The 18,639-nt window shown below is 36.2% G+C and overlaps 6 protein-coding genes and 1 pseudogene across 10 annotated transcripts; 5 read left to right on the top strand and 2 right to left on the bottom strand.

Annotated features, from left to right (window-relative positions):
• Positions 1 to 324: 324 nt before the first annotated feature.
• LOC108837448 (glutathione S-transferase T2-like) lies at positions 325 to 1,355 on the bottom strand. Its single transcript, XM_056986883.1, has 2 exons — positions 526 to 1,355; positions 325 to 415 (listed from the first exon to the last, which is right to left on the bottom strand). Exons 1-2 carry the CDS (start codon positions 1,353 to 1,355, stop codon positions 325 to 327), a joined length of 921 nt encoding a protein of 306 aa, XP_056842863.1.
• A 423-nt stretch (positions 1,356 to 1,778) lies between these two features.
• Positions 1,779 to 2,349, bottom strand: LOC108837447 (uncharacterized). Its single transcript, XM_018610492.2, has one exon. The coding sequence runs from the start codon at positions 2,347 to 2,349 to the stop codon at positions 1,813 to 1,815; it is 537 nt and encodes a 178-aa protein (XP_018465994.1). The 3' UTR covers positions 1,779 to 1,812.
• Positions 2,350 to 3,490: 1,141 nt separating this feature from the next.
• LOC108812242 (uncharacterized) lies at positions 3,491 to 4,084 on the top strand. Its single transcript, XM_018584448.2, has one exon. It carries the CDS (start codon positions 3,664 to 3,666, stop codon positions 4,078 to 4,080), a length of 417 nt encoding a protein of 138 aa, XP_018439950.2. The 5' UTR covers positions 3,491 to 3,663; the 3' UTR covers positions 4,081 to 4,084.
• A 703-nt stretch (positions 4,085 to 4,787) lies between these two features.
• Positions 4,788 to 6,481, top strand: LOC108812245 (aspartate carbamoyltransferase, chloroplastic-like; annotated as a pseudogene).
• A 391-nt stretch (positions 6,482 to 6,872) lies between these two features.
• LOC108812238 (protein TRIGALACTOSYLDIACYLGLYCEROL 2, chloroplastic) lies at positions 6,873 to 9,279 on the top strand. 5 transcript variants are annotated; one of them, XR_008936031.1, is made up of 6 exons: positions 6,873 to 6,959; positions 7,061 to 7,605; positions 7,669 to 7,998; positions 8,102 to 8,217; positions 8,820 to 8,920; positions 9,045 to 9,279. XR_008936031.1 is itself a non-coding variant. In XM_018584441.2 (5 exons), the coding sequence occupies exons 2-5, from the start codon at positions 7,123 to 7,125 to the stop codon at positions 8,645 to 8,647; spliced, it is 945 nt and encodes a 314-aa protein (XP_018439943.1). In that variant the 5' UTR covers positions 6,873 to 6,959; positions 7,061 to 7,122; the 3' UTR covers positions 8,648 to 8,797. The 5 variants fall into 5 exon arrangements, 2 of the variants coding, with proteins under 2 accessions (XP_018439943.1, XP_018439948.1); XR_008936029.1 differs by having other exon boundaries at positions 8,804 to 8,920; XR_008936030.1 differs by having other exon boundaries at positions 8,851 to 8,920; positions 9,045 to 9,276.
• Positions 9,280 to 9,611: 332 nt separating this feature from the next.
• On the top strand, positions 9,612 to 11,266 carry LOC108812241 (ethylene-responsive transcription factor 7). The gene is made up of 2 exons (XM_056989686.1): positions 9,612 to 10,468; positions 10,700 to 11,266. The coding sequence occupies exon 1, from the start codon at positions 9,701 to 9,703 to the stop codon at positions 10,367 to 10,369; it is 669 nt and encodes a 222-aa protein (XP_056845666.1). The 5' UTR covers positions 9,612 to 9,700; the 3' UTR covers positions 10,370 to 10,468; positions 10,700 to 11,266.
• Positions 11,267 to 14,381: 3,115 nt separating this feature from the next.
• LOC108809567 (uncharacterized) lies at positions 14,382 to 16,779 on the top strand. The gene is made up of 4 exons (XM_018581705.2): positions 14,382 to 14,996; positions 15,488 to 15,937; positions 16,020 to 16,338; positions 16,418 to 16,779. Exons 1-4 carry the CDS (start codon positions 14,550 to 14,552, stop codon positions 16,552 to 16,554), a joined length of 1,353 nt encoding a protein of 450 aa, XP_018437207.1. The 5' UTR covers positions 14,382 to 14,549; the 3' UTR covers positions 16,555 to 16,779.
• The last annotated feature ends 1,860 nt before the right edge of the window (positions 16,780 to 18,639 follow it).

Below are 18,639 nucleotides of genomic sequence, written 5' to 3'. Positions count from 1 at the left end.
GTTGGAGAATCAAGACAACTCGAATATATGAATAAGTATAAAGAGAATCAACAGCATTGATACAAAGAGAATGAACTTAACATTTTACATTAACCGAAATCAAGTCTTAATATTGATACAAAGAGAAGAACTTCTTACACCCAGATATTACAAGAGAAAAATCGGGTTTAGAAGATCTCCAAGAAAATATTACAACATCTCCGAGAAAACAGAAGAACATAAGTCAAGTTTTGATGAAGAGGAAAGAAAAAGAAGCTGATACAAAGCTAAAGACCAAACGACAACTACTTATACTACATAAACTGCAAGAGATGAACCCGTGAACTACTTCAAAGCACCCGTGACTTGCACTACTCCTAATGCACCCGTGACTTGCCCAACCTTCAATGCACCCGTGACCAACTTCAGCCTTAACCTGAAACAAGGAGAATCAAGACAAGAGTTAGTTTACTTTTAAAGAAATAACCAGTGAAGACAACAGTAATACCTTAAACCAAACAGAGAAAACATCAAAGCAATTCAGACATTAGTTTGAGTTTTAGAATTGTTTCCATCTCAGTCAGAGGCTCCTTTTTCGCGAATAAACGATCAAGGAGCTTTTGCCTTGAGAGTTTTTCTTTGATTTCTAGAACGCCATGTAAGTTTGACAACTCCTCCTCTCTGCCATTCTTCTTCTTCTTAAGAGCAGTTTTCGCAGCCTTCACCCCGGGAGGTCTAACCTCTGCTTCTCCCACAGCCGCTTCTTCTCCATCGAGGTCCACCACTTTGCGCTTCTCCTTAACAGTGTCCTTACCCTGAACCAGGGAGCACCATTTCTGGTCATACCTCAGCTCCCTCCAGCAGTGATCCATGGTGAACTTTAAGTTCATAATAGTGAAGAATGAATCTAAAGCAGCCTTCATCACATCGTCATCATTCTGACCACTTCTTTGCTGACGAAGAGCTCGATCATAGCAACCACAAAACTTTGAAACATGGTCGTTAATCCGAGACCACCTCTGCTTGCAAGGACCAAGCTCTCTCGGTATTGTCCCAACCAAGAGAGGGCTTGTGTTGTAGTACTCCACAATCCACTTCCAAAATGCTCCACCTTTCTGCTCATTGCTCACAATCGGGTCTTTACTGGTGTTAAGCCATGCCCCAATGAGGATTATATCCTCTTTGGGAGACCATTTCCTTCTCTCAGATTGTTGGGAACTTGACTTTACACCAGACGCTTCGGGCACTTCGCAACCAGACATCACATAAGCCTCATCAGGACCTTCGCTACCGAACCAAAAAGGTTCGGCTGCATCAAGGTCAACTGGAAGTTGACTCTGTATTAGGTTAACATAGCTTGACGACTTATTAGCCATGGTTGATCTGTGCCACTCTACTAGCGACACAGAGGCTTAAGTAAGCCTTCTATGACTTACACCTAATTAATGGCAATCAAATCTATGCAGTTGGGAAGCTGGAAAGTAATTTATTAATTTTTAAAACTAATTAAGGCAATGAACTAGTTACAGAAAGATAACTAATACTACCTACACACAATCAATTCAATACGACTTATAGGATTAGCTACATAACACACATATGGGAACATAACAGATAGTAACTAAACCACATCAGAACAGATAATAAAAGGCAATCACATCACAACAGATAATAAAAGGCAATCACATCAGAACAGATAGCACAATATTATCATTTAAACCACTTCATAATGAGAAAAGATAGGAAATTTCTTACCTTATTACAGAAACAAGCGAGGTCCGCCACTGTCCTTTGAAGCCTTTCCTAATATTTCTGAAAAATGAGAAGAAACTATCAATTGTCTACCAAAATGAGATAAAACAATTCATTGAGAACCAGATACTCACCAAGTAGAATAAGTAACACCAACCCTATTAAAACTAAGGTAGAGACAATTAACTTAACTCCTGGTTTCTTCTTTGAAAACTCGGATACTGTCTTCTCGAGGATAAGAACCTTCTGCTCACTCTCGTTAAGTTGACCCTTAAGCTGCCTAAGCTCCCGCTGAAAGTCTCTCATCTCCTCTATGACTGCCACGTCCCACCATTTCCAAACGTGGCAGTCACCATCTTCAGCATTGTTGCACGTAAAGTAACTGTATGGGTCTTTAGGAGTTGTAGAGTAGCCGACAACTGGCTCCGCACCACAGTAGCAGGTTGTAGGGATTTCATCATCACACTCTGGTTGCGGTTGGTACTGAAGCGGCTCTGCATTGAAGTGGCTACTCTCAGCTTCATCCGCGTACAGCTGACCTTCTACTTCAAGAAGGGAGGTTATGTCTACAGAGTTTGATGATGGAGATGGCTGGCTGTAAATGTAATCTTGCCCCATTATGGTTTACCTGAAAACAACAACTCGATGGTTAATATACATTCATTAACCAACGAAACCAACGACATAAGAACAGATTGAAATCAAACACAACTAAACATAAGAAAACACAATCTCGTTGTAATCGATTAAAAACATAAAAGGTTTCGATTCAAAATAATAAAAGGTTTTGAAACCGTTAATCGATTGAAACAAAATACAGAAATCGATTTTTCCCCAAATTTTTGCAAACCCTAATTTCACAACTTTTCCCAAATCGATCGAAACAACAAAACCCAGCTCTTTACGGACAACAAAGAAGATGGAAATTGTTTTAATCGAGAAATCAACGGCTTTGTCGATTGGATTTACCTTCGTCAAGCCGAGAGAGAGAGAGAGAGAGATCGCTTCGAAATCGCCTTTCTCTCCAGAGCTATTTTTTTTTCTCCTTCGGTCGCGAATGAAATTATTTTTTTTTCTCCAGACCGACCCACTAAACTCTAAACCGACGACGACCACTCTAGTATTGACACGTACTCACGGACTCGATCCTTAAATCCCTTCCCGACGGACTAATCCTTAGCTCTATTACGAAAATTAATCATATTTAATTAAAACTACCCTAAGAATTACCGCTAAGGATTCCTCATAATACCCCGTTGTGGATGGTCTTACTCGGCTCCATCTATATTCCTAAAAATCATATATATTTTTAAAAATAGGCTTTATAAATAATGTAGTAACAGACCGTCTATGGACCTATTCAAAAAATATTAATGATATATTTAACATGTAACAAAATAGTTTTATAAATTTATAGCTTTATTTATATATATTTGATATTTTTTTGAAATTATTAGCTCTAAATTTAGACGTGCGATTTACTAAAATTAGCTGGAAAATTATATATTGTGACTAAATTTAACTTTAAAAAACTGAAAAAATAAAATTTTATTCATAAACAAATAATTTTCATAAAAATGGAGTATTGGGACTTGTCATTATTCATTCTTTATACATGTTTCTCTTTAGTCATGTGCTATACAAACTTTAGTGTTATTTCTGTTTTCGATGTCACGTTAGGTCTTCTGTTCTTCTTTCTTCCTTTATTCATGGGGTCGGCATTTCATTTTCACCGGCACACTGGAAAATACAAACCAGCAAACATATGCAAGCCGAACAGATGAGCCGAGAAAGACATGTGGAACGAAGCGCCAAAAAAGAAAAAAAAAATGACAAAAGCTGGTGACGATGAGTTCAACAAACCATGTCCACGTAGGATAAAAGTACTATAAATTCTGACGTGGTATTTGATCTAATCTTTATCTCCTTTTTATGATTTTAATATCACACCACCTTTCTACCTACGTTTTATATAAATCATCTCTAACCAGACACTTTACCTCCAAAGAAACGAAAAGGGAAAAAATGGGGAATTGTCTAAGGCATGAGTCAGAAACGCACTGGTCTGGTGAAGATTGGGATGATGATTTCATCACAGAACATGAAGAAGAACAAGATCATCATCATAGCTCTAAGACGACATCCATTAAGGCTGGTGAAACAGTAATTCTCGCGCAAGACAGTAAACCATCTCATCATGAGATCAAGATCAGGCTCACGAAGAAGCAACTCCAGAATCTACTGAATCAAGTCAACGTCCATGACCTGACCGGTTCTGATCGTAAAACTGAAGAAGCCAACCATCACCGGTTGTGGACACCGGTTCTTCACAGCATACCGGAGGTTTAGTTGAATCTTTTTTCCGGGTGATAGATCAGACCATGTTGTATATTCATTAGGGGTTAAAGTTAGGATTTTGATGTAAATTTTCGAATTAGTACACAACATATCTCTCCTTTTTGTTTGTTTGTCAGATTGTAAATATGAATATAATAAATCTAGTTGGGCTTCACAAGAAGGGAAAATAATGTATTGGGCTATATAAAGCTTACTTTTCTCTTTCCCTCCGCCATTCTTAAAAAAAAAACGTCTCGAATTCATCAGCCCTATGCTCCTCCGGCCGCCGCTGCGTTTCCCGCCGTCAGTTCTCCGACTTAAGAAGCTACCCTATTCGTTTTTTTTCTATAGATTGACCAAAAAGACTCTCTCTCTACCCTCACTGCTCTACCGATCTAAACAATCCTCTAAGGTGTGTGTAAGTTTATGATAAGAGAAAAGCACAATCATTATAATCTTAATTAAGATTATGGTTAGTTTCTTTAGATTAATGAAGGTTTTTTTTTTATTCTACCCGTGAAAGAAATATCTCTTTTATACACTTGCATTCAGGACTGAATCATGTTTGGTTTCTTAGACAAATCAGACACAAATGTAAAAGCACTTGTCTGTTCATGTTTCTTTTGGAGTTTCTGTAAAGCGATGTGTAATATAAGTAAACCAATGTAATCTTTTGCAGGTTCTTGAAGTTGTAGTATCTAAGCACATCCTTCAACAAAATGTCTATTATCACATCATCACTTATTTCAGCCACACTTTGCGGGAGTTTGGCTTTTCCTAAAGCTTTAGCCTGCAGCAATGAGTTCCCTAGCAATCATCTCTCGAGTCCTCTCGAAAGCTCAAAGCTTTGTTTGACTACATATCCCAAGAAAAATGCTAATTGGAATCTGACCGGGGTCCAAGGAATCAGGTGTCATGCTATGCAAGTTGAGACGAGGGAACACTTCACAGGGAGATGCTAAGTGCTATATTCGACGTCGCACGTGAAATGGAGAAGATTGAAAAGAGCTCTTCTCAAAGTTAAATACTCAAAGGCTATCTAATGGCTACCCTCTTTTACGAGCCTTCTACACGCACCAGGCTCTCCTTCGAATCTGCCATGAAACGCTTGGGAGGTGAAGTCTTAACCACCGAGAACGCTAGAGAGTTCTCCTCTGCTGCTAAAGGGGAAACACTAGAAGGTATATCTCATCTTCTTAGCTTAAGTATTGTGACAATGTTGATTGTGTTTAAGCAAAGTTTTTGTTTCAGACACCATAAGAACAGTGGAGGGTTATTCGGATATAATCGTGATGCGACATTTCGAAAGCGGTGCTGCTAAAAAAGCTGCAGCTACTTCCAATATACCTGTCATCAATGCATGTGATGGTCCTGGAGAGCATCCCACTCAGGTGTGTTGTGTTCATCAATAACCTTTAAGTTTTCCTGAACAAACATATTAGTTAACCACACAAGCGTGGTCGAGTAGTACATCGGGTTTGGAAAGTTGCTAAGCACCCCAGGTTCGTAACCTACCAAACTCAGATTTACCCGTTTGTCTGGCCAGATGACATGAGTATTTAATTCCCCTTGCGAGCAACCGGATCTGTCTGGCGCTGGTGGAAAGGTCCCAAGGGATTAGTCGGTTGGGTTCGGCCCGCCGGACACCGGTTATCAAAAACAAAGCATATTAGTTTCTTATGTCATGTTTTGTTGCTGTTGTGAAGGCTCTCTTAGACGTCTACACCATCCAAAGTGAAATTGGGAAACTAGATGGCATAAGTGTAGCTTTAGTTGGAGACCTTGCCAACGGAAGAACAGTCAGGTCGCTTGCATACTTGCTCGCCAAATTTAAAGACGTGAAGATCTACTTTGTTTCCCCTGAAATTGTTAAGATGAAGGTTTGTGTTATTTACTAGAAGAAAACATCATTTTGGTTTTTGTTGCATAAATGTGTTATATTGTTTAATGGTTTTTTAGGATGATATAAAAGACTATCTGACATCAAACGGGGTGAAATGAGAAGAGAGTTCGGATCTAATGGAAGTAGCATCAAAGTGTGACGTAGTGTATCAAACCCGAATCCAGAGAGAGAGGTTTGGAGAAAGGCTTGACCTTTATGAAGCGGCTCGTGGGAAGTATATAGTAGACAAGGCACTGTTGGGAGTGATGCGGAGAAACGCTGTTATCATGCATCCTTTACCGAGATTAGATGAAGTGAGTTTTTATATCTAGCCTCTTCTTTTTAATAGTTTTTAATTCTGTTTTTATAGTTTTTAATTCTATTTGCGTAGATCACTGCGGATGTGGATGCTGATCCAAGAGATGCGTACTTCAGACAAGCGAAGAACGGTTTGTTCATTAGAATGGCTCTTCTGAAGCTACAGCTTGTCGGTTGGTGATGGATGGTGTCTAGAGTTAGATCCGTTAATAAACTGAATGTCAAGACTGTGACAGAAGAGACATATCTTATGTTTTCTTTGTGTGATCTTACTCAGAAGAACATAAATGGTCAAAGCAGTTGTTCTGTTGGTCTTTGATTAGGATTTACATTAATCAAAATTCATATGAGGAGGAAGAGTCTTTGTTGAACTTTATTGAATAAATAAATTGATTCTGAGGTATCTTCCACCATTTACGGTCAAACACAAAAAGCAAAACACTTGTTATGTATTAACGCTCCCTTCAAAGGGCGGAAGCATAAAAAGAGTTTAGTTCAGTTTCACTGTATACTTTTTCATTATTACGTATATACCCCTCCTTTTACAGTTCGGAATTAGTTAATTTAATTATTGTTTTATTAATTAATAAAGAAATACAAATAAGCGAAACACATGTGGGGATGGATCAGAAAGTCTTTGACGTCAATCTCAGATTCAAGACACCGGTTCGGTAATAAACTTCGAGCACATGTATGTCTAATCTCTCTGAAACCCTAATTTCGACTTGTAATTCAATTGATAAAAGTAGAACTCTCACGCAATTCACATGTTTTTTTGTCTTCCCTTTACAGCTTCAGCTCGGAGAGATTGCAACTTTTACTACATAAAGTTTAGTTTTTTTTTATTGGTGGAGATGATTGGGAACCCTGTAATGTCATCGTCTTCAATGATCGTTTCCCCTCGAGTTTATTATCCCAATGGGCTTCCTCATCTCCCACTGAAACCTAGAACTAGACGACATTCAGTGGCCAGAGCTGCATCCCCTTCCAGTCAACCAGAAGGGAAGAAGAGTCCTCTCACGGTTGTTTTGGATGTGCCGAGGAATATATGGAGACGGACTTTAAAGCCTCTGGGTGATTTTGGGTTTGGTAAGAGGAGTGTTTGGGAAGGTGGGGTTGGTTTGTTTCTCATCTCCGGAGCTACTCTTCTTGCTCTCAGTTGGGCTTGGTTACGAGGGTTTCAAATGCGGGCCAAGTTCAGGAAGTATCAGACCGTGTTTGAGCTTAGTCAAGCCTCTGGTATCTGCACGGGAACACCGGTTAGGATCCGTGGTGTGACCGTTGGTACGGTTATTAGGGTTAATCCGTCCTTGAAGAACATTGAAGCTGTTGCTGAGGTATGGTTTCTATGAGTCTTGTTTTGATGGTGATGTTTGGTTTCTGATGTTTTTTTTTTGTAGATTGAAGATGATAAGATTATTATCCCTAGGAACTCACTGGTTGAGGTGAATCAGTCTGGTCTTCTAATGGAGACTATGATCGACATTACGCCTAAGGATCCGATACCAGAACCTTCGGTAGGGCCTCTGCATCAAGAGTGTGGTAAAGAAGGGTTGATTGTGTGTGATAGGGAGAAGATAAAGGGAGAGCAAGGAGTGAGTTTAGATGAACTAGTTGGGATATTCACTCGTATGGGGCGTGATGTGGAGGAGATCGGTGTTGCCAATGTGTTTTCTCTTGCTGAGAGAGCTGTTTCGGTTATCGAAGATGCGAAACCATTGCTCAGAAAGGTGGTGATATGAGTTTGTTTTTTTGGTGTGTGGAGAAAAAAAAAGTAATGTATTTTTTTTCTCATGCGTGAGCTGTTGGGTTTTTGATGTAGTGATGTCACAGATTCAAGCCATGGCTGAAGATGCTCAACCTTTGCTGTCTGAGTTTCGTGATAGCGGCTTGCTCAAGGATGTTGAGTGTCTGACTCGAAACCTGACCCAAGCTTCTGATGATATGAGGTAATGGCTCTTTACTATTAGTCACCATAATCATGGCATTAATGACTGTCCATCCTTAGAGCCACTTTAGATAGTCTTTATGAGGAAGTTTCACAGTGTTACTCGATGCTTTTGAATTGCATCTCAGTTTTTAGTATATTCCACACGCTATTTGTAGACTAAAATAATTAGGACTCACGAAAAAATTGATAATAACACGCAAGAAAAATAAGTGTTTAAATGTCCTTCAAAAGTAAGTAAATAAATCCGAAACATATAAAATAATTTTTCTTTTTTGATCAAAAAAAAAAAACCATGTTATAACATTTTCTTTATCTTGTCCAAAACTATTTACTTTTGTTGAATAATAGCAAAAAGTTACTTCGACGTTCTTCAAAGTGTAGATTGACTTCTGTATTAGTTATGTATTCTCAGGGTGTCATTATCGTAGAATTAACCTTTCTGCAATGTAACCAAAAACAACATAATGTCAAGAAGATTTACATCCTCACAGTCTCCTACCACATTATCTAATCACAGCGTGTTTATAAACTCTCAGTCAAGCATTAGTGTACGTAAACGAGATTTGACATATACATGGTCCTAGTATTGTTGTATTGTAGAGCATAAGTTCAGATATTCTGGGATTCACAGGCGATGAAACCACAAGAAAAAACCTTAAACTACTCATCAAATCCCTCAATAGGCTACCATGATCAACAAGGTTAGCAAGTTCTTCTATTTTTTATTTTTATTTTTATTTTTATGTGTGCATTTACTCAACAACATTTACTTTTCACACGGGAGAGACGATGATGACGATAAGCGCGTTTCGTTTTCTTTTGTAGGGTTTTTCCCAAGGAAGGAGAAGGAAGATCTCTCACTTAATAATTTCGAGGGGTTATTATTATTATATTATATTTTAATTTTGAAAAAGAAAAAAAAATAGACGAGGGTGTTTCGGTCATTACATGTGGACAATTTGGTCTTTTGAAGCGATTAATTTAATAATAATAATGGTCGGGGTCAGGACAGAAGGCGCAAGTGCTTACCTCTCTTTTTCTTTCTTCGCATTTCGAGACATAACAACATCTCTTGTGAACTCTTTTAAAGACTTTCAAATTTTTGGTTTCTAAATTGAAAAATGAAAATTATTTTTTCTCAACATTATCTATTAATATATCGAATAAAAGTTTAAAGCAAAAGGAAAAAGAATCAAAGTTTGGAAAATGATATACTCAATAAAAAAAAAATAAAGGGAAAACGATTTGGTCGGTCTTGTTGGACGGGCGTGAAGGTAGAGAAAAAAGCTATTCCAACCATAAATAATTAAAATAAAAAAAAATCATTTGAATAAAATTTAAAAAAGAAAACGATAAATAAATAATAATATTTTTGAAATTTCCAACTCCTACCCTTGTTCCACCATCTTTCTTCTTCTTCATCTTCAGACACAGATCTATCTTCCTTCAAATCACATTACTTCTGGTTTCCTTCTTTAACCATGAGGAAAGGGAGAGGCTCTTCCGTAGTTCCACCCGCCCTTCACGGCGGATCCGCCGTGAAGGAGCCGAGGTATAGAGGCGTCAGGAAGAGACCTTGGGGCCGTTTCGCCGCCGAGATCCGCGACCCCTTGAAGAAATCTCGCGTCTGGCTCGGCACTTTCGACTCCGCCGTCGAAGCCGCACGCGCCTACGACGCAGCCGCTCGCAACCTCCGCGGCTCCAAGGCCAAAACCAACTTCCCCCTCGACTGTTCCCCTTCCTCTCCTCTCCGACCGCTCAATTACCAGAACCAGATGGATCCGTTTATGGACCACCGGTTATACGGCGGAGGAGGAGGAGGAGGTGGTGGTGGTGGTAGTTTCCAGGAGCAGCAGGTTATCAGTCGTCCGGCGAGCAGCAGCTTGAGCAGCACGGTGAAATCGTGCAGCGGACCGAGACCGGCGGCGAAGGCGACGAAGAGGTATCCGAGGACTCCGCCGGTGGCGCCGGAGGATTGTCACAGCGACTGCGATTCGTCGTCGTCGGTGATCGACGACGGAGACGATATAGCGTCGTCGTCTTCGCGGCTGCGGAAAGCGCCGTTTCTGTTTGATCTTAATTTGCCGCCGTTGGATGGTGTTGTTGACTTGTTCGCTGACGATCTCCACTGCACCGATCTACGTCTTTGATTTTGCTTTTGCTTTTTATTACCACGATGCAAAGGAAGATGATGATGACGAGGATATAAAGAGAGAGATAGAGAGAGGTTGTGTTGAGATCTGTTTACTGTAAGAACCAGATCTGAGTTTCATTTGTCTGTTTCTTATTTAAGATCAACCCTTTGTTACATGTAACATTTCTATAGCTGATGATGATGATGATGAATTGATGATTCTCAATGATTCTAAAATCTGTAGATTTTATATAGTTCCCTCAATGTTGATTATTATGGTGAGTAGGAATCTGCATTTTCACAAACACACATACACTTGTTTGTCTTTGGTTTTTGATCAATCCAGGGTTTCTATTCTACAAGTAAACCTTGTGACAGGTAAGCTATTGGGGACATAAGCAGAAGATCTGATTGGGTTCACTTGTGGTAATAAGAATTGGTGAAGCTCATTTACTACACTGGTTGGGTGATTTGGAGAAAGAAGTTGGAGTATACTACTCATTGTTCTGAAGTGTTTCGTTCATCTTCTTAAGATGCAGGAGGAAGACAAGAAAGGCTTTCACTTTCGTGTACACAATCGGAAGTGTGGAGACGGGTTTGGTCTATTGGCGGTGAGTGATTTGGGTGATGGATCTACTAAGCTCAATTGGCAAAGGCCAAATCTTTAGGTTTAAGTTTGGTGGCTGACATGATGTCGATCTCTAAACGCTGTTGCTTGGTATAATTGGTTGTATGTGTTTGACCATTTGATTAAAGTTTGCTGGTCGAATTGTCCAAAATTTGGTATCTACTTTGCTTCTCTGCCACGGATTCAGACACAGTGAGTCTCTTTGGGTTTGAAGAAAGAACGAGCTTTTTTGTTTTTAAACCGTTGTCGGGTAGGCTTTATTTATGGAAAAATCTTTGGAAGATATATTGTGGAATTTACCAAGTCTTGTTCTTTACTGCAAAGATTTATTATTACTTGAACCTTTCAACTCTTTAGTCGCTTTCTCTTTCTTTTGGGGGTTCGAATTCTGGTCCAAAAAGTAAAAATTCCGATTTGGAATTCTAAACCAAGCCGAACAGAATATTTTGTTGGTTTTTTTTGTTTAGCTAAATTGATCAGTATAGAATAGACATATAAAATTACTTGTACCGAAGTAGATTGGAGTAGAAAATTTTATTTAAAATTTCCAAGTCAAAGAAACAAATTATCATATACATAAACCAAACTGAACCACAGTTGAATTTGGTTATTTTGATAGATTTTAATTTAGCTATCCAAGCTACCCGAAAACTTCGAACAAACCAAACTGGTATGCCTTTCCTTATCATCTCTGATTTCACAAACCAGAAACGAATTGATTCCTTCTTATCCTAACCATCAAAACATATCTTATCAAAGATGTGTTAACAAAACCTACTCATAAAATAAAACTATTAAAAATAGTTGTTGGAAAATCGATAAGACTTTTCTGACAAACGTCTGAAATATGTCTAAATACAATATACATAGGCTTAGTTGGCTTGCGTGTTACCAGCACGACTTATATGTTTCTGTGACGAAAATTCTGCTAGCCCATAAAAGCTTGTACCGGCCCGCTTCTACCCTTTCACTTGAAAGTTATTTTCAATTTACTCTTCTACCGTTCAACCATATCATCCGTTGCCATTATTTATTGGTTACGAGCGTTAGGTCCATATACGTTTGATCATTGAATGTTTTTCTTTTAAAATTTAAAAATTATGAACAGAAACTTGTAATTAGACCAGGACACAAGAGCCAGTTGCTAAATATCCTTTCCGCAGGTGCCAAAACTCGAATATGACATTTTTACTTTCGGAAAATAAAATTTTATCAGTAGAGATAGCATATCTCCAGATATACGTTTGAATGGTGAGAGCAACACTACGAGTATATAATTAAACTTTTTATTAGTATAAACTCAATTCATCGTAAACCAAACGTTAAACCACATAATTCGAATTTATACACTATTGTCCATTTTGTGATCATGACATGTCGAAAATCTTAAATCTTCATGTATTAAGATACTGATTACCACGTTACTGTAAAAATATTAATGTGTGTTCATTTATTTTTCATGTAGTCAGTTAAATTGTGAGTTTGTGTTATATTTTTATAGACGTACTCATTAAAAATTGCAGATGAAACAAGTTAATTTATAAAAGAATTAAGAAATATATATATATATATATATAGAATCATTATTCTTCAACAAAACAAAATTAAACCAAACAACTCAACATGCTTAATAATTGCAATCTATCTATTTCAAGAAAAATACTACGGCTACCAATATATTGAGATCGTTTAAAGCCGTGGCTTGATAGATAATACTTAAATGTTCATAATTTTCACACTACATATACATGAATGGATATGGCCATTCGCAAGGTCACAAGCAATCAAAAACCATGCCCATTAATTATTGAATAAATTGACAATTTCTTATAAAATTGTATAATATTATTTTGTTTTATTTGAACCCAATAAGCTTAAGACATGCCTCCGGGACTTAGAATCTCTTAAGTAATCGTAAATATATAAATTACGGGAACAAATTGAGAGTTTAATTGTTGAGGTTTATTTAATTATATATTTTATTTCTTGATCAAGACATCAAATTAGTTTGATGGTAACTAGGAACATCTTATCAACATGTACGTGGCGCCGTAGGTACGGTGATTTGCGTAATCTACGACCTAAATTTTACATATCACATGTCATTGTCCTACCTACAGCCTGTTTTGTTCACTATCATCTTGCAGCTCTTCAAGTTTTAATAAACTATTTTTCATTGCCACGTATTTTTCCACCAATAAATAATAATAATAAATTCTAGTCGATAAGACAAATGAAAAGAGTTTGTTTTTAAATAACTAAAAATGTGGACGAGTTAATCATTATTACATCATTTTTGTTAGAAATAATAACTTATACGGATTTATTATTAACCATACAAATTAACTATCAAAAAATAAAGTTCGTTGTACAGGACGAGTTGAAACTGTTTAATCAGTGATACACTACAACTTGTTAAAAATTCATGCTAGTAAGGTTTTCATTTTTAAAATATTTTATGAAAGAACTAGATAGAAAACTTGCTTTTAATAGTTCTAAAAAACTTGCTTTTGATTCATGAAAAAAGTTAAATTATAGGAAAAATTATCAGTAGAATCCCGTGATTTTCAAATCAGGATTTTCTCATGAACACATAGCTACTTTTTTTTTTGTTTTATGAACACATATCTACATTTTTTGCATAAATACATATCTACATTATTTATGAACACATAATAACTTTTTTGATTTTTCGGTTTATTAGGAAACAAAAGTCATCCTTACAATAAATCTTACAAGATCCTACACGAATTCGTTTGCCAAATCCAAATTTTATACGTTAGCTCCGAATAGAGACGGTGCGAGCAACATAGGAGGATATATGCAGAAGAATCATAAGAATTTAAGAACTCATAAAATATGTTTTTTTTTGTGAAAGTGATCATAAAATAATTTTTTGACATCAGGTTTATATTCAATCCGCACCATCAAAGTTCAATTTTAATACTTTTGATGTCTCCCCAAATAAGTATATAATTGCAACTCTAACCAAACTAAAGAACATAGTAATTTCACATTTTTATTTAAGTTAACAAAAAACTATTGAAAATTAATTATGAACGTTTTTTTTGCTAAAATGGAAAATTAATTATCAAAGTTAATATTTGAAGAAATCGCAATATATATTTTTGAAAGAGTGATTGCTATTACGTAATATCATATTTTGTCGTCTAAGATTTATATGACCATCATTTGAATTAATTATATCTCTAACCCTTATACTGTATAAGGAATCACTTATAAAACATAATGCATTTGATCCAAAAAACATAATGCATTTGATCCAAAACAAAAAACAAGCACCTTAAAATAAGGTTATTAAAAACACATATACATATACATCTTCAAAGTAATAATAATCATATTAATAGGTTTATTACAAATTTAAGTTGTATCTAGATGCGTTATCAAAAGCCACGTTACGTTAGCATCAATCATTTATAAATAACTTTCGCAATTTTAGCTATCCCTGATTCTCAGCCGTCTTCTTAGGAGAAAAAACAGAGTATCTCGTCTGATTTCTCGCTCCATTTTTTTTAAAAAATATTTATTTTCCGAGCGATCGTCCATGACGGACATCGACATCGGAACCGCAGCAGAAAGAAACGACGACGGAGGAGGAAGAAGAGAGCCGTTGATTAACCGCGAAAAGAAGTTCAAGCGCTGCGTCTCGAACGTCCACGACGAGCTCCATAGTTTCAGGAAATATCTGAGATGGATGTGCGTGGACCAGTCGAGCCCTTGGACAGCGGTTCTCTCTTGGTCGATGTTCGTCGTTTTCACGCTCGTGGTTCCGGCGATGTCTCACTTCATGCTCGCTTGTGCCAACTGCGATAGCCATCACTCTAGGCCGTACGATTCTGGGGTTCAGCTTTCTCTCAGCAGCTTTGCTGCCCTTTCTTTCCTTTGTCTCTCAAGATTTGTTAGCAAGTTTGGTCTCCGACGGTTCCTCTTCTTTGATAAGCTTTGGGATGAGAGCTCCACTGTTCGTCGAGGCTACACCAATCAGCTCAACGTGAGTTTTTAAGGCCTATTGTGGTGTAAACAACTGACTACATTGTACTTGAAAACCCTATGTTTACTTGCTGCACAGGGAACTCAATGCTTTGCTTTTGTTTTATGAACTAGCCATGTTTATATAGTTTAATTAACACATAACCATGTTTATATAGGGACTACGGTGGTGTAAACAACGAACTAGTTTGAATCTTGAAAACCCTATTTTACTTGCTACACAAGGAATATAATGTTTGCTTTTGTTTTATGAATAAACACACAGCCATATTAGTATAATTGAATTAGTATATAGCCATATATATAGTTGAATTGGCTCATAGCCAACTTATTTGGGGCCTATGGTGGTGTAAACAACCAACTATTTTTGAATCTTGAAAACCCTCTGTTTACTTGTTCCACAAGGAACAGATGTTTTGCCTATGGTTTATGAATTAGCACATAGGCTTGTTTCTAACATCACAAGATTCACAACTCCTTTTCGTTATGCAGAGATCACTTAAGATTCTATCCTACTTCGTCGCTCCTTGTTTCTTAGCGATGAGTTCATACAAGATATGGTGGTACGCTTCAGGAGCATCTCAGATTCCTTTCCTCGGTAACGTTATCTTGAGTGACACAGTCGCTTGTCTGATGGAACTCTGCTCGTGGCTCTACCGTACTACAGTGATCTTCCTTGTTTGTGTCCTCTTCCGTCTCATCTGCCATCTCCAGATCCTAAGGCTTCAAGACTTTGCTCAGGTCTTTCAAATGGATTCAGATGTTGGTTCCATCTTGTCTGAGCATCTCCGCATCAGACGTCACCTGAGAATCATCAGTCACCGTTACCGAATTTTCATATTGTCTTCATTGATTCTTGTCACTGGAAGTCAGTTTTACTCGCTGCTTATTACCACTAAATCCCATGCTGGATTGAATATCAACAGTGCTGGAGAACTCGCTGTGAGTTTTGTCTTTTTTTCTTATTTTCTTTCCATTAAGTCTCAATGAGAAAATATTGCTTACTCTTTTGTCCTCATCTCAGCTATGTTCAATGACGCTGGTCACTGCGCTACTCATTCTACTACGAAGTGCCTCAAAGATCACGCACAAGGCTCAGGCGGTGACTTCCCTTGCTGCAAAGTGGCATGTCTGCGCGACAATAGAATCATTTGAGACGGTGGAGGGAGGGACTCCAAGGTTAGTTGATAGAGCAAGCGGACACGGATTCCATTCAACAGATGTTGGTATTGGAGATACAGATAGTGAAGATTATGGAGAGGAAGAAGATGATTTTGATAACAACGATCTCATCCCTGCTTATGCTTATAGCACCATATCATTCCAAAAACGACAAGCTCTAGGTAACATACATATACGCCACAAATCTCTTAATCTACTTCACATATACTCATCTTTACAAAGTTTTGTTTGACTTTGCAGTGAATTACTTTGAGAACAATAAAGCAGGAATCACAGTTTTTGGGTTCACACTCGATAGAAGTACTCTTCATACAATATTCGGGATCGAAATGACGCTTGTTCTCTGGCTTTTGGGTAAGACCATTGGGATCTCTTGAATCGCTTTTTAGATCGTAAAGTCTCGAAGTTTTGGTTTTGGCTCCCTTGTTGGATGATATTACTACATGTGTGTACACGGAGCCTCTCCGTAACATGTAACATTTCCTAAAAAAAATTAATCATTGTAAATCATGTTGTATGTTCTTCAATGTGTAGATTTTGTAACAAGTTCATATGTTTATCGAGAGATCTTACAGTAAATAAGATTGGGTTTACGAGTTTCATGCCTTAGTTGTATCCGTTTTGTGATTTTGAACTTGTAACCTTGTGATATTGCTTTCATCTGTTTTCCACATTACACTATCGAGTTGATTAGATCTCTGGTTTGTAGCCAGTTTACTTCCTAGATTTCTGATAAATTTGAAAATTCATTTTAAAAATAAATTAATAGTTTGACCCAAAATGTATACAGTATATATTAAAATAGTGTGGAATCTCATATTCAAAATTTTAAAATTATGTGGCAGAAATTTTTTAAAATAATCTATATATATATATACATTTTATAGAAGTACAAACTAATCATTATATTGTTGGTTTTATATTCACAATGAAATACATCTATTTTCTTAAAATGTCAATATATTTTGATAATATTTAGTAAAATTATATCGAAAACCACATATAAATTCTATGAAACATACAAATATACACCAAATAATATAATAAAATACGAAAGTCAAATTTCTAAAATTTAATTAATGTATATACGGTAAAAGCAAATATTTTCTTATTTTATAAATAAAATATTTAAAATTAGATAAAAATCTAAGAATAGAAACTTTTTGTAAATTAATAATTCTATAAACTAATAAAATATCATAATTCCACATTTTAATTTATAGAGTTTTTCTGTAGTTTTTTTAAATTTTACTTTAGTTTGTTTATGGAGTTGATTATTCATATTCTTTTCAAATCTACAGTTTAAAATTTCTTATCCTAAAGAATATATCACTGTCTTTGGAGTGGACCTGTGGGGGTTAACTTGACTCTGAGGAAGCTTACATTCCGTACATGAAAGGGGAGATCCTCACAAGCTTTCGGTTTCCATGATCAAATGGTGTCGCCGGAATACTCAATCCCGATAAAGTCTAACAGAGATGAAGCCTCAGCCGTAGTTGAGCTCATTGAACTCAAAGCCAAATTGGTCCACCACTACTCATAACCACTAATCGTATCCATCACTCCCTCATAATTCATTTTAGTTGCATCAAACTATTTTGCAAAATGAAGACAGAGTTAAGTATGATCATACGTTAATACCGTTAATACTCTAAAAATACGGAGAAAGCAAAAGAAAAGCAAAAAATCATCAAAAATAATAAAATTATGATGATAAATATATTGAAAACATATAATATTTTCATATATAATGCAAAATATATTAAATCAAATAAATAAATTATTATTAGTTTATTTATATAAGTATAGATAATTATTATTAATTCGTTTGAGTTGGACTGTCTAAGCTTGAAGAAAAAAAAACTTGAGAAATAAGTTAACTTCTAATCCTACTTAGTTATGGTTTAAAGGATTATGCGTATATCCAAATATGTTATATATAATGATGAGTCTAAGAAATTTGAGTTATATATAAGAAGATGCAAGTGTGTTGTATAACTTTAAAATTTGTGAGATTGAGAGTTTAAGGTTTTTGAGTGAATTTTAGAACACAGCAAAGACAGAGTAAAATGCAAAAAATAAGTGCTTTAAACTTTTCTGTTTTAATAAACTTAAACATGATCTACTTTTGATGTGAAATTTGTATATAAAGTCCAAATTTGATTTTGGAGATTTCAACAAATTCATATTTGGGCTTGTCTAGTTTTAATTTTAAAGTTTAGATGGGCGTGCTAGAAAAAAACAAATGGGCATTGATAAATTATAAGTCAACTAAAATTAAACTAACCATAAATTAATTATTAATTTTCTTCACTTTTTATTTAAGTAAAAAATACAGAATTGTCTAATGTGACTAAAATATATATCACAATTAATGATTTTGAATAATCCAGATTTGATAAAAAGTTGTATATCCTCTATCATTTTTGATTAGTCTTAAATCATTAAAATAAATTAAATAC

The sequence above is a fragment of the Raphanus sativus genome, chromosome 6 (genome assembly GCF_000801105.2).
Source record: "Raphanus sativus cultivar WK10039 chromosome 6, ASM80110v3, whole genome shotgun sequence".
NCBI classification, from domain to species: domain Eukaryota; kingdom Viridiplantae; phylum Streptophyta; class Magnoliopsida; order Brassicales; family Brassicaceae; genus Raphanus; species Raphanus sativus.
The sequence above is the reverse complement of the archived record's forward strand: the minus strand, read 5'-3'. Positions and strand labels throughout refer to the sequence as shown.

Coding starts and splice junctions, on each gene's coding strand:
- LOC108809567 (XM_018581705.2), top strand. CDS start 14,550: ATGACGGACATCGACATCGGAACCGCAGCAGAAAGAAACGACGACGGA. Junction 14,997..15,487: donor GCTACACCAATCAGCTCAAC/GTGAGTTTTTAA, acceptor TTCGTTATGCAG/AGATCACTTAAGATTCTATC. Junction 16,339..16,417: donor CCAAAAACGACAAGCTCTAG/GTAACATACATA, acceptor TTGACTTTGCAG/TGAATTACTTTGAGAACAAT.
- LOC108812238 (XM_018584441.2), top strand. CDS start 7,123: ATGATTGGGAACCCTGTAATGTCATCGTCTTCAATGATCGTTTCCCCT. Junction 7,606..7,668: donor ACATTGAAGCTGTTGCTGAG/GTATGGTTTCTA, acceptor TTTTTTTTGTAG/ATTGAAGATGATAAGATTAT. Junction 7,999..8,101: donor CGAAACCATTGCTCAGAAAG/GTGGTGATATGA, acceptor GTGATGTCACAG/ATTCAAGCCATGGCTGAAGA.
- LOC108837448 (XM_056986883.1), bottom strand. CDS start 1,355: ATGGCTAATAAGTCGTCAAGCTATGTTAACCTAATACAGAGTCAACTT. Junction 416..525: donor ATTCTAAAACTCAAACTAAT/GTCTGAATTGCT, acceptor TCCTTGTTTCAG/GTTAAGGCTGAAGTTGGTCA.
- LOC108812241 (XM_056989686.1), top strand. CDS start 9,701: ATGAGGAAAGGGAGAGGCTCTTCCGTAGTTCCACCCGCCCTTCACGGC.
- LOC108837447 (XM_018610492.2), bottom strand. CDS start 2,349: ATGGGGCAAGATTACATTTACAGCCAGCCATCTCCATCATCAAACTCT.
- LOC108812242 (XM_018584448.2), top strand. CDS start 3,664: ATGATTTTAATATCACACCACCTTTCTACCTACGTTTTATATAAATCA.